The sequence below is a fragment of the Zalophus californianus genome, chromosome 17 (assembly GCF_009762305.2).
Source record: "Zalophus californianus isolate mZalCal1 chromosome 17, mZalCal1.pri.v2, whole genome shotgun sequence".
NCBI classification, from domain to species: domain Eukaryota; kingdom Metazoa; phylum Chordata; class Mammalia; order Carnivora; family Otariidae; genus Zalophus; species Zalophus californianus.
The window spans coordinates 7,193,065-7,212,447 of NC_045611.1; the positions used below are offsets into that span (position 1 = coordinate 7,193,065).

The 19,383-nt window shown below is 42.5% G+C and overlaps 1 protein-coding gene across 2 annotated transcripts; it reads right to left on the reverse strand.

The window, feature by feature from the left end:
• Positions 1–3,233: 3,233 nt before the first annotated feature.
• Positions 3,234–17,681, reverse strand: ATMIN (ATM interactor). Of its 2 annotated transcripts, none has more exons than XM_027617176.1 (4): positions 17,352–17,681; positions 8,574–8,699; positions 7,596–7,795; positions 3,234–6,934 (listed from the first exon to the last, which is right to left on the reverse strand). In XM_027617176.1, the coding sequence occupies exons 1-4, from the start codon at positions 17,679–17,681 to the stop codon at positions 5,122–5,124; spliced, it is 2,469 nt and encodes an 822-aa protein (XP_027472977.1). In that variant the 3' UTR covers positions 3,234–5,121. The 2 variants fall into 2 exon arrangements, with proteins under 2 accessions (XP_027472977.1, XP_027472978.1); XM_027617177.1 differs by lacking the exon at positions 17,352–17,681 and adding an exon at positions 9,783–12,969.
• Between the last annotated feature and the right edge of the window lie 1,702 nt (positions 17,682–19,383).

The window sequence follows — 19,383 nt, forward strand, 5'->3', positions numbered from 1 at the left end:
ATCCTGCAAAGCACAGGTACTCTGGATCTAAAGCCCCCTGGTGCTCTCAGTTTTGTCTTGGTCCTTCAAGGTCTTCTGGTGGTACCTGCCCAGGTTACCCCCACAAGGAAGTGACCACAAGCCTGCTTCTTCTCTGAGACCATCTCATAATGACAGTAGGCCCACTTAGCCAGAGCCCAGAAAAGCTGTCAATATTCCCATATTTGTCTTTTGAGAGTGTGCATTATTGTTTTGGCAAGGTTTTCAAGAAAATTCTATGATGTTAAGTTGATGTATTTACATGTAATGGCATTGTTCAGAATTCCTTACTCTCAACATTCACTGCTTATGCCAAATCAACGTGAATATTAAGAGGTGGCCAAGACCGTGTATATCACTCCTTAGTAGCCACTGGCAAATTGATACATCACACATATATATGAAAATAGTCCTTGTTCCCGATTTAGCTCAAACTACAAACCTTTCTTCCCTGTGTATTTTTTTTTAAATGAAACAATTTCTCTGCTTATGACTGTTCACTTGAAAACATACCATGAACTAGTCATATTTTTAGTACCACAGGACTGTTAGCAATTTTATTTTAGTCTGCATGTATTCTGAAGGAAACTAGAAATCAAACATTTAATTCGGGATACATACCACCAGTTCTGATACTGTTCATGGCTCTATGAATGTTTAGTTTCAATCCTCATGACTGATTTCTCTCATGTAATTTCAGGAAAATGGAAAGTCAGAGAGATCCTTATTATGGTAGCTAGAGAACATTAAATCTGAAGACTTACTATTTAGGCACATATCTCGTTAGAAAACAGTGATTTAAATGGTTTTAAAATAGAACACATCTTGCCAAAAAGGTAAAAAAGAATAGACAGCAATTTCAATTAATAGCACTAGACTCTCAAATACAGCTAAACAAAAATTGTTCCCATGAACTGAAATAAGCCAATATAAATAATTCCGAAAGCATAGTTGGCTTAAGTTTGGATGGTTTCCTAAAAGTGTACTTTAAGGGGCACCTGGGTGGCTGTCTGACTCTTGATTTTGGCTTGGGGTCATGACCTCGGGGTCCCGGGATCAAACCTTGCGTAGGGCTCAGCGGAGTCTGCTTGTCTCCCTCTCCCTCTGTGTCCTCCTTCCTCCCACGCTAGCGCACGCTCTCTAAGTAAATAAATAAATCTTTAAAAAAATGTACTATAAAATCTTAATTTCTGAAAGCTCACTTTAAATAGGGAGATGTTAATGCGGTGCATCAGAAGGTTAAATACCCTTTGTGATTAATTAAGATGCATTTGACTTCTGCCAAGTTTTTATTGCAGCACAAGCTCTACATTTTCTGAAGTCACTAAATTTCTCGTTACAGCACAGGAAAAGAAGATAAAGTAGGAAGGGGATGACTTTCAAATTCAATCCTAAACAGCAACATGTTTGAGAGGCAATCATAAAACCAAACAAGGATATGGAAAAAGCAATGGATCACCAGAAAGCAAAGAGTAAAAAAGCTGCAAGCAAAAACAGTAAAAGATGCCATGCTTGGAACAAGGTCTTACTGACAGATATCAGGCGAAGAAGCTCATGCCTTTATGACAAACAAAAAAAAACAAAACAAAGCTTTGTTCACATTGAAATGGCATATATAGTTTTGAGAATAACAAAGTCACCATGGAGAAATATTTTTTCAAAAAAATTTCATTTTCTCAAATATTTTTTACAATTATTTTGTTTCTTTTTTGTAGCATTCTGTCCCCTAACATTAACTTTCTTGACAGTCACATACCAAAAGTCTGTGGCAGGGCCTCGGCAGTAAGTTTCTGCTATGCCAACCGTCACTATTTTGACTTTGTGGACTTAGAACAAAGTTACAAATGTGTGCATTTTGTTATTAGTAAGGCAGTATAAAATTTGCAGTTTTTTTCTGAAGTTTGTCGAAAGGAATATTGGTACTCTTCCAGTGTTACAGACAATGCTTGAATTTATTCACGTGGTTTGGGCATTTGCTCCTTTCACACACACGTTATTAAATGTAGTGCCACAGCTGTTAGTTTGAGAACACTGACAACCTGGGAATCCCCTTCATCTTTAGCCTACCTCTCCTGATATGTAAGCTAATACCTCAGGGCCAATTGACACTGACGACACAACTGAGAGAACCCTTTGGATTGGAACACTGCAACACAAGCGTATTTACTTGACTACCTTCTTGGCAGTAACAACATTATACTAGCCAACATCTTGATGAAGAAACTAGATGAAAATCCATGTCATTTAACAGTTTTTAGATGTTGGGAATATAAAGCCAGAAGACAGACATGCTCTCTCCCAGAGCCAAATCTGATCGGCGATACTTAACGCACTCCGATGTGAACACACACATCTGTTGTGAAATATAAGGAAAATTAAACTGCATGAATACTTGAGACTTCAAAGCTTTCGTCCCTAAATCCCCAAAGGTACACGTTTCTCTTTCTCTTTTAAGAGCCTTCCAACGACCCGAGTGAGGAGCGCTGCTTGAAATAAAGCGGAGTAAATGCTCCTTAGAGTCAATATCAGATGGCAGGTTTTGGGGAGGTTTGGACTGGAATTAAGGTAAACCTTCTAAAACTGAGGCCATAAAGGATTACTTCAAAGCATCACCCTGTCCATTTGCCACTACTAATAAAACAACTTCACAACTAGACTGACATGGATACATTTTCTTCTGATCAAAAGAAGCTTCAAACCTTACTGAGCATCTTTCAGGTAAGTCTACAGAAATTTTGTTTTTATTTCCTCTTTATATCAGGGAATCAGAAATACAGTGATGGACTTTTTGCAAATTAGTGACTGAGCAAAGAACTACTCATATTCTAACCCCTCTTATTTTTGCTCGTAAGCTAGAATTACATTATTTACAAAGATAAAAGGGACCCCATTATAAAATGATGCATGTCACCTTTGGCAAATGCATGAGGTGGAGTAATTGCCTTTGAAATTCTTCAAAAACTCAAAACCGTAAGGTGAATAGTTTTTATCAAAAACTTCACATCAAAATACAAAATTTAGTAATGGAGTGTAGTGTCTTTTCATTTTCTTCTACTAGGAAAATTATTAGTAGAGTTTCATGAACAAAGGTAAAACAGTAATGAAAATAACTAGGTACAACCATTCCATCCTGTGACTACCAGAAGATGACGGGTTTGTGAAAAGTCAAGGCAACCAAATAGGTCACATTATGTCAAAGAATTCACAAAAAAAGGTAGAATTCTCACTTCTCTTTAATCACTGAATTTCAGTTTTTACGAATAATCTTAGGACAATTCAGGTAACTAAGGTTTTGAGAGGGAACAGTTCTTGTACATGAAGAACTATGACATGCTCAACTGTTCTGTAAATAACTCTATTGGCTGGATTATCAAACATTTTCACAGAAACAAATTTTTTTAAAGCCAAAGATCACTGCATTTATATTTACAAAAAAGCCATAAACAAACATGCACTTCTCCTTTACTGGGAGAACTGAAATCAATGTTTGAACATTAAGGCAGTGACAATTCTAAAACAATGAAATTCTAAGTTAAGGCTTTATGTTTGTTTTGAAACCCATAGTCATAGGCCACTGTGACCAAAGCAAACTCTTATGTACCAGGTTGGGTTCATCTCTTCAGGATATGTTATTTATTCACTACCAACTATTCTTCTACGTGATAGGAATTAGTAGTAACATCATCTATGTACTTGGGGTTATTAGTCTACTCCTTAGGTTTTGAGGATTTTGCCTTCTGCTGAAGGCAGAATAAGCATGTGCCACAGAAGGAACTTTTTCTTAATAAACTTAGAAAATGTACAGGTTGCACCGATTTTTCCTTGACTGAAAGTTGGACAACAATCCTAAATACAGTAAACCTCCAAAGCACATATGACCATGCTCCCATCTAAAAACATGGATGTTCTTGATTACTGAAATAACTGGTCTTCACCTCTTTTTTTGAACACTGGTATTGCCATCTAAACAAATAAAGCAACAAAATGCAGAATACCTTATTTTAGGTGGATCTGTTCTATACTTGCTATCCTCAAGGCACAAATAACATCCTTGCTAGGCCAATGTCTTTCCTTATTCAAGGAAAAGATGAGAAGTGGATGAGAAGATTCACTTTAGGATAATTGTTGATTGCACACTTGCCCTAACAACTTACACTGAAACTTAGCAGGTGGGGATGTCCTTTTCTCTCCCCCCCCCTTTTCTTTTTTAACATGTAGAGAGACAAAACTCAGATCCAGCCTACGGGTACACTTTGAGAAGCAGCTGTGGGAGCACGACCCTCACCTACTGGGGAGAGCAGGAGGGATGTTCCCAGAGCACACTCCAGTATGAGTGTCCACGGCTGGAATGACATACGGTTACTCAGACTATTTACATTAAGTGCTTGCCGCTACTTCTTGAAGCAGTAATTTTACAGCAACATGTCTTGTGACAAAAGTACTGTACACTTGGGTTGGTATCAGCAATAGTTCATGTAGAGGAAGAATGGCACTGACTACATGAAGATGGTCTCAAAAGCTAGACAGCTGTAGTTCTCATTTGTCTTCAAGGGAGAAAAAAGTGAGATGTCAAAGCAGATGAAGCCGCAGGCAGCATGAGTCCCACGCCATTGAAGCGCTGGAGCTTACATCTGATGTGTGGCATCCGATTTCTTTAGATTTACTATCAGGAAACAGGAATTTCTAACAAACACTGTCAAATATTGTCGGTGCAATTTAAGTTAAGCAAGACACATTTCCACTGAAATGTTTTGAAGATCTGAAAAGTCTGTACCCTAGTACCTGGTAAGCTTGGCTTCGGCTAATTGCTAGATGGGCTTGAAAGGTGTGAAATACACTTGTGTTTTTAAGATGGGAAGACTCACTGTGACAGGGCAAATGTAGGCAACAGAAACTATTTTTAGATCAACATCTTACACTTTATAATACACTCACATTTATACACAAATTTCATGTTTACAAGTACAAAAGGCAAAGACCCTCCAAGAATTGAAGTAAATGCATCAGTAACTACATTCAATAGTGTTAACACTGTTGTCCCACTCTCCATTTTCCAAACCCAGAAGGAAATCATAAACGCTGGTGCACGCTCGGACTTCATTTTTAGAAGTTGGAGACCGTGTGTAGTTCCGCACACGTCTGGGTTTCTACAGAGCTGAACTGAGATTCCATTGTGTTCCAGGCCAAATCAGCCAGAAGAAAGTCATCCATGGCTGTTTGAGTTTCGTTGCTGGTGAAGAACAAGCTCCCCAAGGTTTCGAAGCCAGAATTCATGGTCTGTGTTTCTGTACTGTTCAACTGAACTTTGCTCTCTACAGCAGGTATGTTTTTAGCACTGGACATTCCTTCAGTTTGGGTCTCTGTGTCAGATGAATCAGTACTCATGGAAAAGCTGGAGTGTTTCAGAATACTTCCCAGAGGCAGGTGGGGGCTACTGTCTAAAAAGAAGTTTAAGTCTGTCTGTGTCTGCGTGTCAAACATTTCAAGGCCTAAGAAATTAGAATTTCCCCTACAACTATAGGACTGAGCAGATGTATCTGCAAGGAAGAAGTCCGTTTGGGTCTCTATGTCCAGTGATTCCAAGACAGGCTCGGTGGTCATGGTGTTAAGCTCACTCTCTTCAGTTTGAGTCTGGATATTTGAGGCGGACAAAAACTCTTCAATATCAAAATCGATTGCGGGATTCTGGGTTGGGCCAGATGGGAGCTGGGGGTCAGGTCCCGTATTCGTGTCAGACAAAAGACTACGATTGTCCAGTGTCTGACTGGGCAGATTACTTGACAAGATGTTTTCTAAATCGCTTAATAAGTCTATAGTTTGGGTCTGGTTATCTGTCATGTTCTGTGAAGGAAGCATACTGTGCTGTGCACTGAAGTTTATAATTGGTGCAGATTTCTCAAGATCTTGATGTAAAGTCTTAGGGTGGTTCTGAGGTAACAAATCATGAGCGACGGTCTCTGCTACTAAGCTGCTGCTTATAATGCTGTCTGCAGAAACACCGTAGGATGAATGGACGCTCCCAAAAATGTCTCCACCCATAACAGCCTGGTCCATCTGTACTCGGTCATCTGTCAGACCTTGCATTCCACTGGTCTGGGTTTCTCTGGAGATCCCGCCTGACTGGTAACAGGCATCTATAAACGCATCAGTCTGAGCAGCTATGGATGAGGTCACCTTAGAACTGGGCAAAAATGTTTGAGTATGAACACTGATGGGAAGGGAGACTTGAGAACCAAACGTCAAATCTGTTTGAGAACAAGACGATACAGAGGAATCAGGCCCAGCCCACTGTGTGGAAGGTATGAAGTGTTGTGTGGTGTAAGACAGGTCTGTCTGTACGTTGATTGAAGAAATGCTGTTCTTCTGGTATGTGTTCCCTAGTTCTTGTAAAGGATTAGACAGGCTCTTCCCCAAGTTCACTTGAACACCTGTACTAACTGGTTCCATAGCAACAGGACTTACAATTTTTGAAAGAGGGAGACTTTCCTTAAGACAGCCAGCCTCTGAATCTAGGCCGAGGATCAGGGTTCCGATTGACAAGGGCAGTATGTGCACAGCGCCCGGGGCAGAACCCTGATGATCGACACCCAACACCACAGGCTGGGCGGAGGAGTCGGCTGTAGGCACAAAGACAGGCATGGGAGAAAACTGCATAACAGGAAGTTTCACCACAGCCACTTTGGGCTTGGGTAAAAGCAACTTCTGAGGGTATCTCGGAGGTGTTGTAAGAGTCTGCTTTCCAGCATTAGAGCTGCAAGAGTCTTCAAAAGAAGCGACCAGCTTTATATCTGAAGTTTCCAGTTCTTGAGTGTCTGATCTTGGAACTGGTTGGGTGCTCAAGGACTCAGTGGGCTTACTGGACAACTTCTGGCTGGGCAGGCAGCTCTCCATTTTCCTTTTCTTACGAGGTGGATCCCTGAAACCAAGGACAGAGTAAAAAGAGAAAAACGAGTTTAGGCTGCAGCTTTCTTCAACCCTGGTGCGGTCTCTTCAATTACTTAACAAATGCTGCTCCCCATACCTAGAGCAGAGGTCAGACTCCACCAGGTGAGGAGAGATCGATCCTTCTGTGCCTCTCTGAGAACTGGGCCTACTATATGGTGGGGAGAAGTGCAGGAACATGCGAGTAGGTAAGGAGGAAGCACATCTTTTTTGGGGGCATACCTCTAAGTACTCTAGCACTCAGCTCTGTAAGCACGAGGAAGCGAACAGATTATTTAATGCAACTTTTACCGTTCCTAAAGTAGGAAGCTATTACTCCAAATATAAATTTGACCTTTTTAAGATGAGGTACAGTTTCACGATAAAACTTAACTCTTCAACAATCTAACATCCCTTTGATGGAAAATGCTGGAAGCTGGGATTTTCAATTGGGAAGAAATAAGGAAGAACAACTGAGTTAGACAGATGTGGATCATTTGCTAGTACTGCTCGCTTTTCCGAAAGCTCCCCTCTTCCACGTCATGTTTTTTCTCCGTTATTCCTCCTTTCTCTCTGCACTAACGGCTTTCCAGAAGTTTCATTTGAAATTCTTCCCACACCAACGGACTCCTGGGCCACCGTTTCTTCCCCTTTACCTGTGCTCTGCCGGGATCTCATGGCCAGTGCGGTAGACGTGGGACTGTAACGCAGTTCTGCTGGCATAGGGACAGCCGCACGTGCACTGGAAGGTCTTGCCGCAGTCCTCGGCGTGCCTTTTCAAGTCCCACTCCGTGCCGTAGGAATTGCTGCACTTACTGCACTTATGCTTCTTTTCAGCATGCATCTTCATAAAGTGCTAGGAAGAACACAGAAGGGACGAAAGTGGAAAACCGCATCTGCTCAAAACATTTCAAAAACCAGCCCCGTACCTGCATTAACAATGAGTTCGCATGACAAACTACAGCAGTCTACATCAAAAGAAGGAAAAGCAGGCAAACTGCAGTTTATCACATGCCCCTTCTCCCTGTCTCTGCTGCTTTGGGAAAAGTGAAGACCCTCTTTGGAAGCAATTCATAGTACCCGCCATTTAGGTTTTATAAATGAGTGCTGCAGGCAGGAAAAAGTCCTCCCTGCTTTTCTCAGGACCCCTCCAGCCAACCCTCTGGGAAGTATTTCAGCTGTTGGTCTCTGCCAGTCCTATGTGACCTCTTTCCCCACTCACTGGGACCCTCCCTCCTCCTCAGGCAGCTACTTCTGGAACTCTTCCTGACTTCGGCAGCTTCGTGCTTCCTTAGGAGAACTTTTCCTTTGTGCTTTGCTCCTCTGGCCTTGGAGGCACACAGAGTCATGCAAGAGATGTGGAGTACACATTTCTCATTTGCTGCTGAACCGGTCTTCTTGTCTTTCTCTCTAAACCCTCTTGTGGACATCTCCTCCAGAACAAGCCACGTCTCCTTCACTTCGTTACACTCCATTCATGTCTTCCCCAACAGGGAGACTCCTCGGTGGCTATTCTCACAGGCAGCTTTCTTGGAGAGTTCTCCAGTTATGTTTGGTGAGTGACAGAATGCACGTTAGGTTTATATCACCTGCATTTCATCCTCAGAGAAGTATACTTAAGACAAATAAAATACCTGTTTTACGAGAGAAAATTGAGAAAATGGTCTGTCAGGGCCTCTAGGGCATCCTTCAATTGGACAACAGTAGAATTTCGGTACAGTTTTCAAATCTTTTCTTATTGTTGGATTTACTATGCCATCCTGCAAAAGAAAAAATTACTTAATAATTATTAAAAAACAAATAAACAAACAAAAACCCAATGGAACTGGCTGGGACCAGAAACAAGGAATGACTAAAGATGGGCACAAGGGATCTTTTAAGGGAGATAAAAATGTTCTAAAATTAGATTGTGGTACTGGTGGCACAACTATGTGACTCTACTAAATAATTAAATTATCCACTTAACATGGGTAAATGTTATGGTGAGCTAAATTATATCTCAATAAATCTGTAAAAATTTTTCAAAACAAAAAAAACCCCCATGTTGCTAAAAAAATCTATACATTCCTTTAAAACTCCTCCTTCTAAACTTAAAGTCTCTGTCCTCAAAGCCAGCTTTCTCTGTTTGTAAGTGGTATACTCACAGTTTCTCAGGTTCAAGATTTTGGTACCACCCTAATTCTTCCCTTCCCTTTCATCCCACCCTCCCTGAAAAAAACCTCCTTTGACTATGGTCTAGGCCTTCCTCCTAGCATCGTGACTTTCTCTGATCCTCAAACCCCCAAAGTAGCTGAAGCTAGTCGACACAACTTTTTATACAGGAACTTGAATATAGTCACCATGCTAGGTTTGAAATTTAATAATCATTAGAGTAACCAGTACTTATATAGCTTTTATTACTGTGTCAGGCATTTATATATACTAACTCATATAATCCTCATCATCCTTTGTTATTAAGTATGTGACTAAATTTTTGGCTGGGAATTTAAAATAACTGGTGACTTAATTTAGCTTGCAGTTTTGGTGCCCTTGATGAGTTCACATACTGCAGGTGTGAGACATCTATGACCTCCAGTATAATTCCTGTCTGGCCCTAAAGGAAGGTAGTGGCGGTGACGGGGGTTGGGGGGTGGGGATAGACCTCTCGACAGGTCACTGGGAACAACAGGACATGTACTCATGTAACCAGGGCTCAAGGGTAAAAGAGCATCTGGCTCCGGGGGTCCCAAAACAGACCAAGTTTGGCCACTCACCGCTGACACAAAGGCAGTGAGACAAGTGGCGGGGAAACAAGAAAGGGATTTATTTCAGTGAGTCCAGCACCATGAAGACAGTGGACTCACATCTCAAAGACTGTCTCCAAAGTGCTGAAAATACTTTCAGGTTTACGTAAGGAAAATGTGGGATAAAGGTTGGTGGGTACGTGCAGGCAGGCAGTAAAGGTGAGGTCAGTCGCTCTCTTGCTGGTGTAAAGGCAGTCCCTGTTGCTTGAGGGAATAGTTTTGGGTCCTCATCAAGGGATGCTTTGCCCCTGGGTCTTTTGCCTGAGTCAAGAGATAAGCTGGAAAGAAGAATGTAATCAATTAGAAAGTACAGACTGAGGTCAAAGTGGAGGGAGTAGAAGTCCCTGTTCATGCAGGCCACAGCTGCTGCTGCAGCACTTAGGTATTTTGGTCATCTCGTGTTCTGATGAGAAAGGATTCATTACTGTTGGAACATGTCCACTTCCTTCTCTACCATTAATGTTTCTGGAGAAGTGAGAAATGAATGGTCATGTGGCTAAGACTCCTTCCCAGTGGATCTCAAGAGGAACATGTTGATCTTGTTGAGTCTGTGTCCATTCGTGGAGGGGAAAAGAAGCTGTTCTTGTTTTATTTTTACACAGCACAATTTATCTTTCCATATCAAACTCAATTAGTCCTCCATGTCTTCCACACTGGTCTATCCTTTTACAATCCTACTGCACTATACTGTTTAGATATTCATATTCATTTGGGTTATTTAAATGGTCTCTTACATAATTTTCCTTCCTCTTCTAATGTTCTACCAAATTTGACATTCTGAAAACTTATTTGTATGTATCACTTATCCATGTGTTATGCCTCCAATCTCCCATTATAACCGTATCTTTTTCTGTTCCCTTTTCATACACCACCCTACTCAGCCTCACATTCTTCCCACTTCCAGTTGCACCATCTATTAAGGCTCAATTTGTCCTACATTCTCCTGGCTCTCTTACGGCAGACTGTGATGGTGGAAGAAGCACTTGGCACTGAAAGACCTATACACCACTTCTACCACCAATTAGGGGTGTGGCCTTAACCTCTCTGAGCCAGTTTATTCATTTCTGAGACAGATACAACAGGTAACTCTCAGGATTATCTTGTATTGGATTAGCATAAAGCGAGCCCAGATCATATTCTCAATAAACACTCCCTTGTTCTGCTTACCACCATCCAGATGTAGAGATCTATTTCCTGTTTGAATTCCAAGAAAATAAAACTTAAGCTATTTTAAATATTATCATTTTTTTCTAGAGTTCCTGTCTCTCCAACTAAATTTCGTAAGGGCAGAAACTATTTTGTACACCTCTTGGTATTATCTTAATGCTTAAAGAAGAGAGCAATTGCCTGCTAAATGTAGAGCATTTTTTTGAAAGGCAGTCCTGCATAGAGTAGTGGTTTTCAGCCCTGGGGCCTGTGAAAAATCACATGAGACACTTAAAATCTCTGTCTGGTTTCAACTCCAGGTATTTTGATATCATTAGTTTGGGGTGGGGACTAGGGATCCATATTTGGTTAAATCTCCCCAGATGATCCCAAAGTACAGTCTAGCTTTTGAACTCTCATATAGTGGTTAAACCCTTGGGTTCTGGAATGTGGACTGGCATAGTTTGAATTCTCTACCTTGCCACTTTCTTGTGAAGTATCTTGGTTTCCTTATCTATAAAGTAGGCAAAACAGGATCTATTTCAGGGCTGTTGTGGGGATTTAGTCAATAATGTATAGAGTTTGGAACAGTGCTTATCACATAATCACTCAGTTATTATTGCTGACCTATTTTCTTTGGAGAGTTTTGTTTCTTCTTTTGCTTTCTGCCAACCAACTTTATGCCAATGCTAATCTAAACCAGTACTTTACATTAAATACTGTCCTTGTGGAAGTCGGACTGAAAGGCTCTTCTGTTAAAACACTGGCAGCTGCTAGCTTTAATGACAAGTGACGTGGTCTCTTATCACCAAACTCATCCTATTCACCAATTCATCTAGCGTTTGTTCGTTTTTTAATGAAATACTTTCAGTTAACTTATTATTTTTCCATCTAGTGTTATCAGCAAGAGAAAACGAAATGTGGGGAGAATATTAAGGAAGACTCAGAAATCACTTCATTCACCGAATAATTATCAAATTCCTCTTAGTGATATGCCAGGGAGATGGCCCCTTCTGTTCAAATGTTCCACAAAATTCCTACAAGGTCACTACAAAATTCATGCTCACTTCTAATACCCTCTCAACTCTGCTTAGCATGCCTTTTATTTATTTTTTTAATTTTTATTTATTTTTAAAGATTTTATTTATTCATGAGAGAAAGAGAGGCAGAGGGAGAAGCAAGCTCCCTGCAGAGCAGGGAGCCAGATGTGGGACTTTGACCCCAGGACCCCAGGATCACGACCTGAGCCAAAGGCAGACACTTAACCAACTGAGCCACCAAGGTGCCCTAGCATGCCTTTTATTATCCCTTTTTAAACTCCCAATCATGTTCTCAAATACCCGTTCACTTCACTTTTTAAAAGTTAATGCATTTTTTTTTTTTTTGGAGATGTTTTAGGTTCACAGCATAATTAAGTAGAAAGCACCGAGAGTTCTCACATTATCTCTCCCTCCCCAAACACGAACAGCCTGTTCCACTATTAACAATTATCCCCCACCAGAGTGGTACATTTGTTACAATCAAGGAACCCACACTGGCACATCATTATAACCAAAAGTCTTATATTACAGTTCATTGTTGCTGTTGTACATTCTATGGCTTTTGACAAATGTGTAATGACACATATCCACTGTTATACTATCACACAGTATTTTCACTGCCCTAAAAATCCTCTGTGCTACACCTATTCCTAACATTCTTTCCCTTAAACTCACCCTGGCAACCACTAATCTTTTTTGCCTTTTCCAGAATGTCATATAGTTGGAATGATACAGTATGTACCCTTTTCAGATTGGCTTCTTTGATTGAGTATCCACATGACCTAAATTTCCTCCATGTCATTTCATGGCTTGAGAGCTCATTTCTTTTTAGTGCTGAGTAATATGCCATTCTCTGGAGGTACCACAGTTCATCTATCCATTCACCTACTGGTGAACATCTTGCTAGCTTCCGAGTTTTGGCAATTATTCACTTCTCTTTATGTGTCTTCTACCACCTCCCTCAGCTTTCTTTTCACTGTTACATCATTAGTTCAAGTCATCCTGACTCTGGACTTTTATCATTAACCTCTTAACTCATTTCTGTAACTTCAATCTCTTTTTCATTCACTTTGCCAGATTCCTTTTTCTAAAGTATAGCTCTCATTATGTCATTGCCTCACTCAAACATTTTTAGTGGCACCCCAAATCTACCCGAGTCCAAATTTCTCTAGCTTGAGACATTCAAGTCCCTCTATATATATATATATATATATATATATATATATATATAGCTTTGAATTGTCTTTCTCTTCTGTTACTTACCCGTTTTGTCTAATGGAACTACTTAAAATCCCCCAAACGTTTTCAAGGAGAGGAATGTATTTGTATCTTCTCTTGCATTTGGGAATGTCTGGACAGAATAAATATTCAAAAAAAAACCTGGGAGCATTATACTGAACATGTTCATGTAGCCATTAAAGCCAAAACTGTATCATGCACCAGGATGAACCACTAAAGACAGCTGTAAAGGACATCAACAACCCCCCTGTGGCCTTTATTATAGGCATGGCACCAACCTGAGAGTGTTCACTTTCCTGCTTTCTGAGGGCCAACTCCTCACCCTCCCCATCACCATCTCCCCGTCCCAGTTCCAGGGCCTTCCTGTCCTGAGACAACAAACTCAAAACATAGGACTTGGCTGAGATGAGGGTGGGGGAGATAAGAAATGGGGATGGCACAATACCACATGAGCCACAGTGAGAAAGTCACGTTCTATTCTGGCATCCTATATATCTGCTCAAAAACAAAATTCATCAGACTTCTTGTACTTATCTTTTGTAAGCATGACTAAAAAGATAACACAAAAAATACTTCATGTTTTGCATTCCTTTTTTGGGTACCTGTTACATACAAAACATTTTAAAGTAAAACACATTTCAAAAATATTTATGAAACATTTTAAGTAAAAGAATTTGGAAAAAAATCTGTGAGAGGAAACAATAAAAAAAAACAAGATGGAAAAAAGTAAAGTATACAGAAGAGAAAAACAGGAGTAAGGACACACTTTAAGGAGAAAGGGTAAAAGGAAAGGATTTTAAGAATAGTGGGGGTGAAAAAAAGGCATTATAACTACACCAGCACCTGACTGCCTTCACAGAAAGCATCCAAGAAGAAAACCAGTTCGCTCTGTTGTCTTCTTATTGTAAATTTAAACTTGGAGGTCTTTGTACAATATGGCCTATAGAATGACTTGGAACCTTTCTTTTCCTTTTTTTTTTAAAGATTTTATTTATTTATTTGACATAGCGAGAAAGAGCACGAGCAGAAGAGGGAGAAGCAGACTCCCTGCTGAGCAAGGAGCCCGATGCGGGACTAGATCCCAGGACCGTGGGATCATGACCTGAGCCGAAGGCAGACGCTTAACTGACTGAGGCACCCAGGCATCCTTTTTTTTTTTTTTCTTAAACAACAACAACAACAACAAAACAACTTCCTTGCTAATCATTAAAAGCAAACCCGGGACCAAACATAATACAAAATCCTTTAAGCCAGGTTTTAAAAACATAAATGCTGCTGGGTTAAGAGGTTCTTTAAGGGCCCTCCTGTCCCCTTCACTGCTTTCAAATAAGGAATAAAAGAATCTCTGAGAAATATCCATTTACTCTTACTCTTCCTTTCTCTTAAATCCCCAGCTTTCATTTCCCCAGGGATCCCCCTGCAGGCAAGGCTAGACAGGGCATTTCCAATTTCCTAACAGGAGATGAAATATAAGAACCTATATAAAACCAAATGGCTGCATGTTCTTACACCCTACAATTTAATCCCCATTCTTACCCACCATCCTTTAGAAGGGTTTGTTAATTATTTACATCAAGAAGGGAGTATTTGTTTGTGGGCAGGGTACCTTGTGAAGAAAGTCTAGAATAAAATAAGGACCATATAGCAACTAATGGGGAAGGGGATAAAAGATTATCATAACCTAGAAAAAATAAAAACTAGGAAAGAAACTATAAAAATTTGCAAGTAGCTGTAACCAAGAGAACCAGTAGGAAAAATTCCCACTGAATATTATGCAAATCTGCCAAGCAGCTATACTCAGACCACCTTCAGGGCAGAAAGTAGGCAGGCACTCGATTGATACTGGATTCTCTCCAAACAGCTTTCAAAACCACAAGGAGCTCCCAGTCAACTCTGGTCCCCAGGCCTCCTCCTTCTCCCTCACTCCTTCTAATACTTTGAAAACAAGTGTCACGAGTAATGTTTGAACTCAAGGGCCTTCTCCTCAGAATGCAGACGGAGAGTAGAGATTCACCACACTGGTACGGCTATTTTGTCACAGAGGTCATGCTCACGAAAGGAAATGAACCCCTTTCCTCTAATACAGCAGATGCTCAGGGGTGGCTGGGTGCTGGCTGTGGTTAGAAAGCCACAGCAAGGCAGGAAAGTGAACCTCTTTGACAAGAAAAAAAAACCAAAAGCAACGATGGTTCTGGGTGAGATTTCTTTAATTCCTCCTGACACAGGTCTCCCTAGTGCTCTATGAAGGAAAATCAGGACAGTCCACTTTTCCCTTCAGCACCTTTAGCTCAGAAAGGGATCTTGAGTGCACTGTGCTGTCTTCAGACAAGAGATCAGTATCTGAAAACCAGCTTAGAAATGGGAGAATGACTTCACACAGGTTCTAAGCAGGGGAGGATACTGCTGCTTTGAAAAGTCCAGTAAAGATCTGATTATCAATTTGTGTTTGCTTCAACTACTCCTCCTTCTTAAGCCTATTATATTTTATATTTTGTATGTGCCCTGTATACTGCATGTGTCTGTATATTTTGTATATATGTATGGGTATCTTCAGATATTCGTAAACTTATTTTAAGAACATCATTAGAAATAAACCTATTGTATGCTATCACACTAGTCCTGAAGAGTAAATGGTATCTTTGTGCTTAACAGACGCTTCACAAAGTCTTGGGAGCGAGCGCGCTGCAAATCGCAATTCCAGAGAAAAGGACCATAAACCTGTTAAAAAGCGCTTGTTAGAGTGATCTTTGGGCCAATACAGTCCTGGTCAGACTGGCAGCCTCTCTTGTGCTCAGAGACGTAGAGTGTCCTGGCTGTTTCTCAGTGAGGACACGATACTAAAAGAGGGTGATGGCCGTTGTATACGAGTTGAGAGAACCAAGGGGCGTAGAATTCCTACAAACCACCTAGTTCACCCACTGAAATTAAAATATAAGGAAAAGGAAGGATTTCGTTAAAATTTAGTATGATAGAGAAAACACAAGATCGAAGACCATTCGTTCCCAAAGACCACTGAAGAGTTACCGCACTTGGGTCCTGGAAGAAACGGAATCTGTTCTGAGGAAAACTGCAGCCCCACCTGGCGGGTCCTCCTCAGCACATTTCCAGACTGGCCTCCCTAATCTTCACAGGGGAACGACGTTGCGTCTGTTCAGCTGGGGCGCGAAGGGGATTCCCTCTCCTGGGCAACATGTCTGTCCTACTATGCCCTCGAACCTCCTGGTAAATTAAATTCTTATCAGAAGCCTGATTCTAAGGAAGTCTCCAAGGAGGACCTACCTGAAGGGCAGACAGAACATGCAACATGCTAGGTAATTCACCCTTAGTCCTGAATCAATTCAGACCATCAAAAGCTACATTCACAAAACTGCTTTGAGTATCATGCTTTGGAATTATGTCACTGTTGACAGAGAGGAGCAAGAAGTGGTGGAAGGAAACTTCCTACCGTAATGACTGGGAAATTGTAACTTAACAGCTCTAAGGTGGGGCCGGACATCGGATTTTCAGTGAGCTTTCCACAGATGTCCACTAAAAGTTAAAAAATCACTGCCCCATTTTAGAGAGGGTAGAAGGGATGTTCACACCGTTGTCATGTTAACATACGGGTGGCCTTTTGAAAGAAGACCTGCAGGAGAAATTTCCCGTACGTCTCCTTCCTGAGCAAACCCGAGTCTATCAGTACTGTGAAAACGTGTAACTGAAGGTGCTTCGAGGCACATGTGCAGCTCCCCTTTAAAAACCGGGCAGGACCTAAAGGCCTCAAGGAGGTATTGTGGGTGTGGCGGAAAGCAGTCGGGCTTTAGAAGCAGAGACCAGGTTTAAATCCCAGCTCTAGTCCGGCTGCGCAATCGGCTTCTCATCAGTAGCGTTGAGGGGGAGGATGAAACGGACCTCACGAAGTTGCTGGAACTCCCAAGGTCCATGTGTCGAATGCCCGGGCCGCGAAGCCAGAGGCCAGCAGTCCCGGCTCGTCCGAGCCCCACAGCCGAGTGGCATGACACAGTGTTTTCCTACTGCGCGTTCCTGCGTGCTAGTTCCCACTCTGCCCCGCCGGGACTCCCTGGCCGGTTTGGCCCGTTTTGTGGTTGGACGCCGGCCGGCGAGGCTGCACACACACGGCGCAATCCCGGCCGCGCCGCCCCGCATGCCCCAGCCCGCGCCCGAGCCCCAGGCCCGGGGAGGAGCCGTTCCGCGGCGGGCTCACCTGCAGGCGGTGGCTCTTGACCAGGTGCATGTTGAGCGCCGGGCTGTTGGGCAGAATTTTGCCGCAGCCGCGCACGGTGCACAGGATGTTGGTTCGCACGGCCCGGGACAGCTCGCTCACCGACGGCTGGATCAGCTCCCGGGCCGGAGGCGCCGGAGCCGCGGGCTGCTGCCTGGCCGCCGCGGGCCGCGGCCGGCTGCCCCTCAGCCGTCCGGGGGGCCCCCACGGGCCCGAGGCGGCGGCGGCGGCTCCCCTCGCGGCCGTCGGGACGGTCGGGGCGCCCGAAGCCAGAGCCGCGGACCCCGCCGCCGCCGCCTCAGAGGCCGCCATGGCTCCCGCACGACAGAAGGACCGAGCGAGTAGGCCCCGCCTCCCGCCGCAGCCACTTCCGGCAGGGGGCGGGGCCTCCAGGCTCATTAGCATCCGGCGGGGCCGGGACGGCCGCGGCGCCCCCTGCCGGCCATAGAAGGAGCGTCCGCGGGAAGCCGCCGCCGGGTGAGGCAGGAGGGTTACAAAACTTAACGGGGGTTCTTGCGGACAGGTCGAAGGTATTGGTTCCACGAATGCATTCTTCATCTTCCCACAAGCCTTAACCTTGGGCAATAATTGGATAGAACAAAAAGCAGTACGTTCAGGAACTTTATTTCCCCAAAGATTAGAAACAACCCAAATATTCAATAGCAGGAGAGGCAATAGTATGTTAATTACATCTATTGTTTATTGAGGGCCTACCAAGTGCTAGACATTGGGGAAAGCACTTTTCATTTCCTATCTCATTTTGTCCTCAAAACAAGTGTAGCGGGTACGTACTATAAGTTTTCCCTCATTTTGCAGAGAAGAAACTAGCCCTAGGTTGCATTGTACAAACGAATGAGTTGCTGTGATTGTTAATCATTTTAAGGGAGGCTGGATTTACTTGCCTGCATCTTTTTTGTTTTGCCTTTTTTGTTTTTGCCTGTCTCTTAACTGCTGAAATCCGATTACTATTTAGGGGAGAGTATGACTCAGGGCAGGGTTCCAAAACCTAAGTAGTTAGAAGGACTAGCTAGACCAAGTAAATGAGCAGAGGCCAGGTGTAGACAAAAGGGAGAAGTGAGGATTGTAGTGAAATGGAAAATCTATCCTTTGTTTAAAGGGGGGCAGCTGCTACTCATCTTTGGTACCGTTAGATTTATTTTTCAAGGTTTTTATGTGAAAACTTCCAACTTATATATCAGCAGCTGTACTAGTTTTCTTTTGCTGCAGTTACAAGTTACCACAATCTTGGCTTAAAACAATACAGATTGTGTCAGAGGTCTGACCCAAGTACTAGGCTAAGATAAAAGCGTGGGCAGGGCTGCATTTCTTCTGGAGGCTCTACAGAAGAATCTTGCTTACTTGCCTTTTCCAGTTTCTCAAAGTCAGTAATGGTGAGTTGAGTCTTCATCCCATTACGGACTTCTTCTCCCTCCGCTCTCTCCTATTCCTGTTCCACTTTTTTTTCCCCCTGTTCCACTTTTGAAGATCATTGTGATTACAGTGGCTCCATTCAGGTAGTCCAGGATAATCTCCCCTATGCAAAGCCCCTTGGCCTTGTAAGGTAATGTATTTACAGATTCCAGGGGTTAGGATGTGGACATCTTTGAGTAAGGGGCATTATTCTGCCCATCACAGAAGCTAATTCTGATTTTAAAAGTACTGTGGGACAAACAAACAAACCCTACAACTATGTGTGTGGGGGATAGCATCTACAGGCTATTGTTTCTTTTGGCATGGTGTCTAAGAATACAGGCTCTGGAATCTGACTGCCTGGGGTCAATGTGGGCTCAGCCACCTACTAGCGTGGCTTCGGTATTCACTGGAGTAGAAATAGACTAGTAATGCTGCCTGTGTTACAGGATTGTGAAAATACGATAATGCACATAAAATACTTAGCACTGACATAGTACGTACTCCATAAATGTTAGCTAATCATTTTTGGAGACCCTACCTAATGTACAATAAATTCCTTTGGCTGTAGAGGTCCTTGGGTCTGCACTTATTGATCCATCTG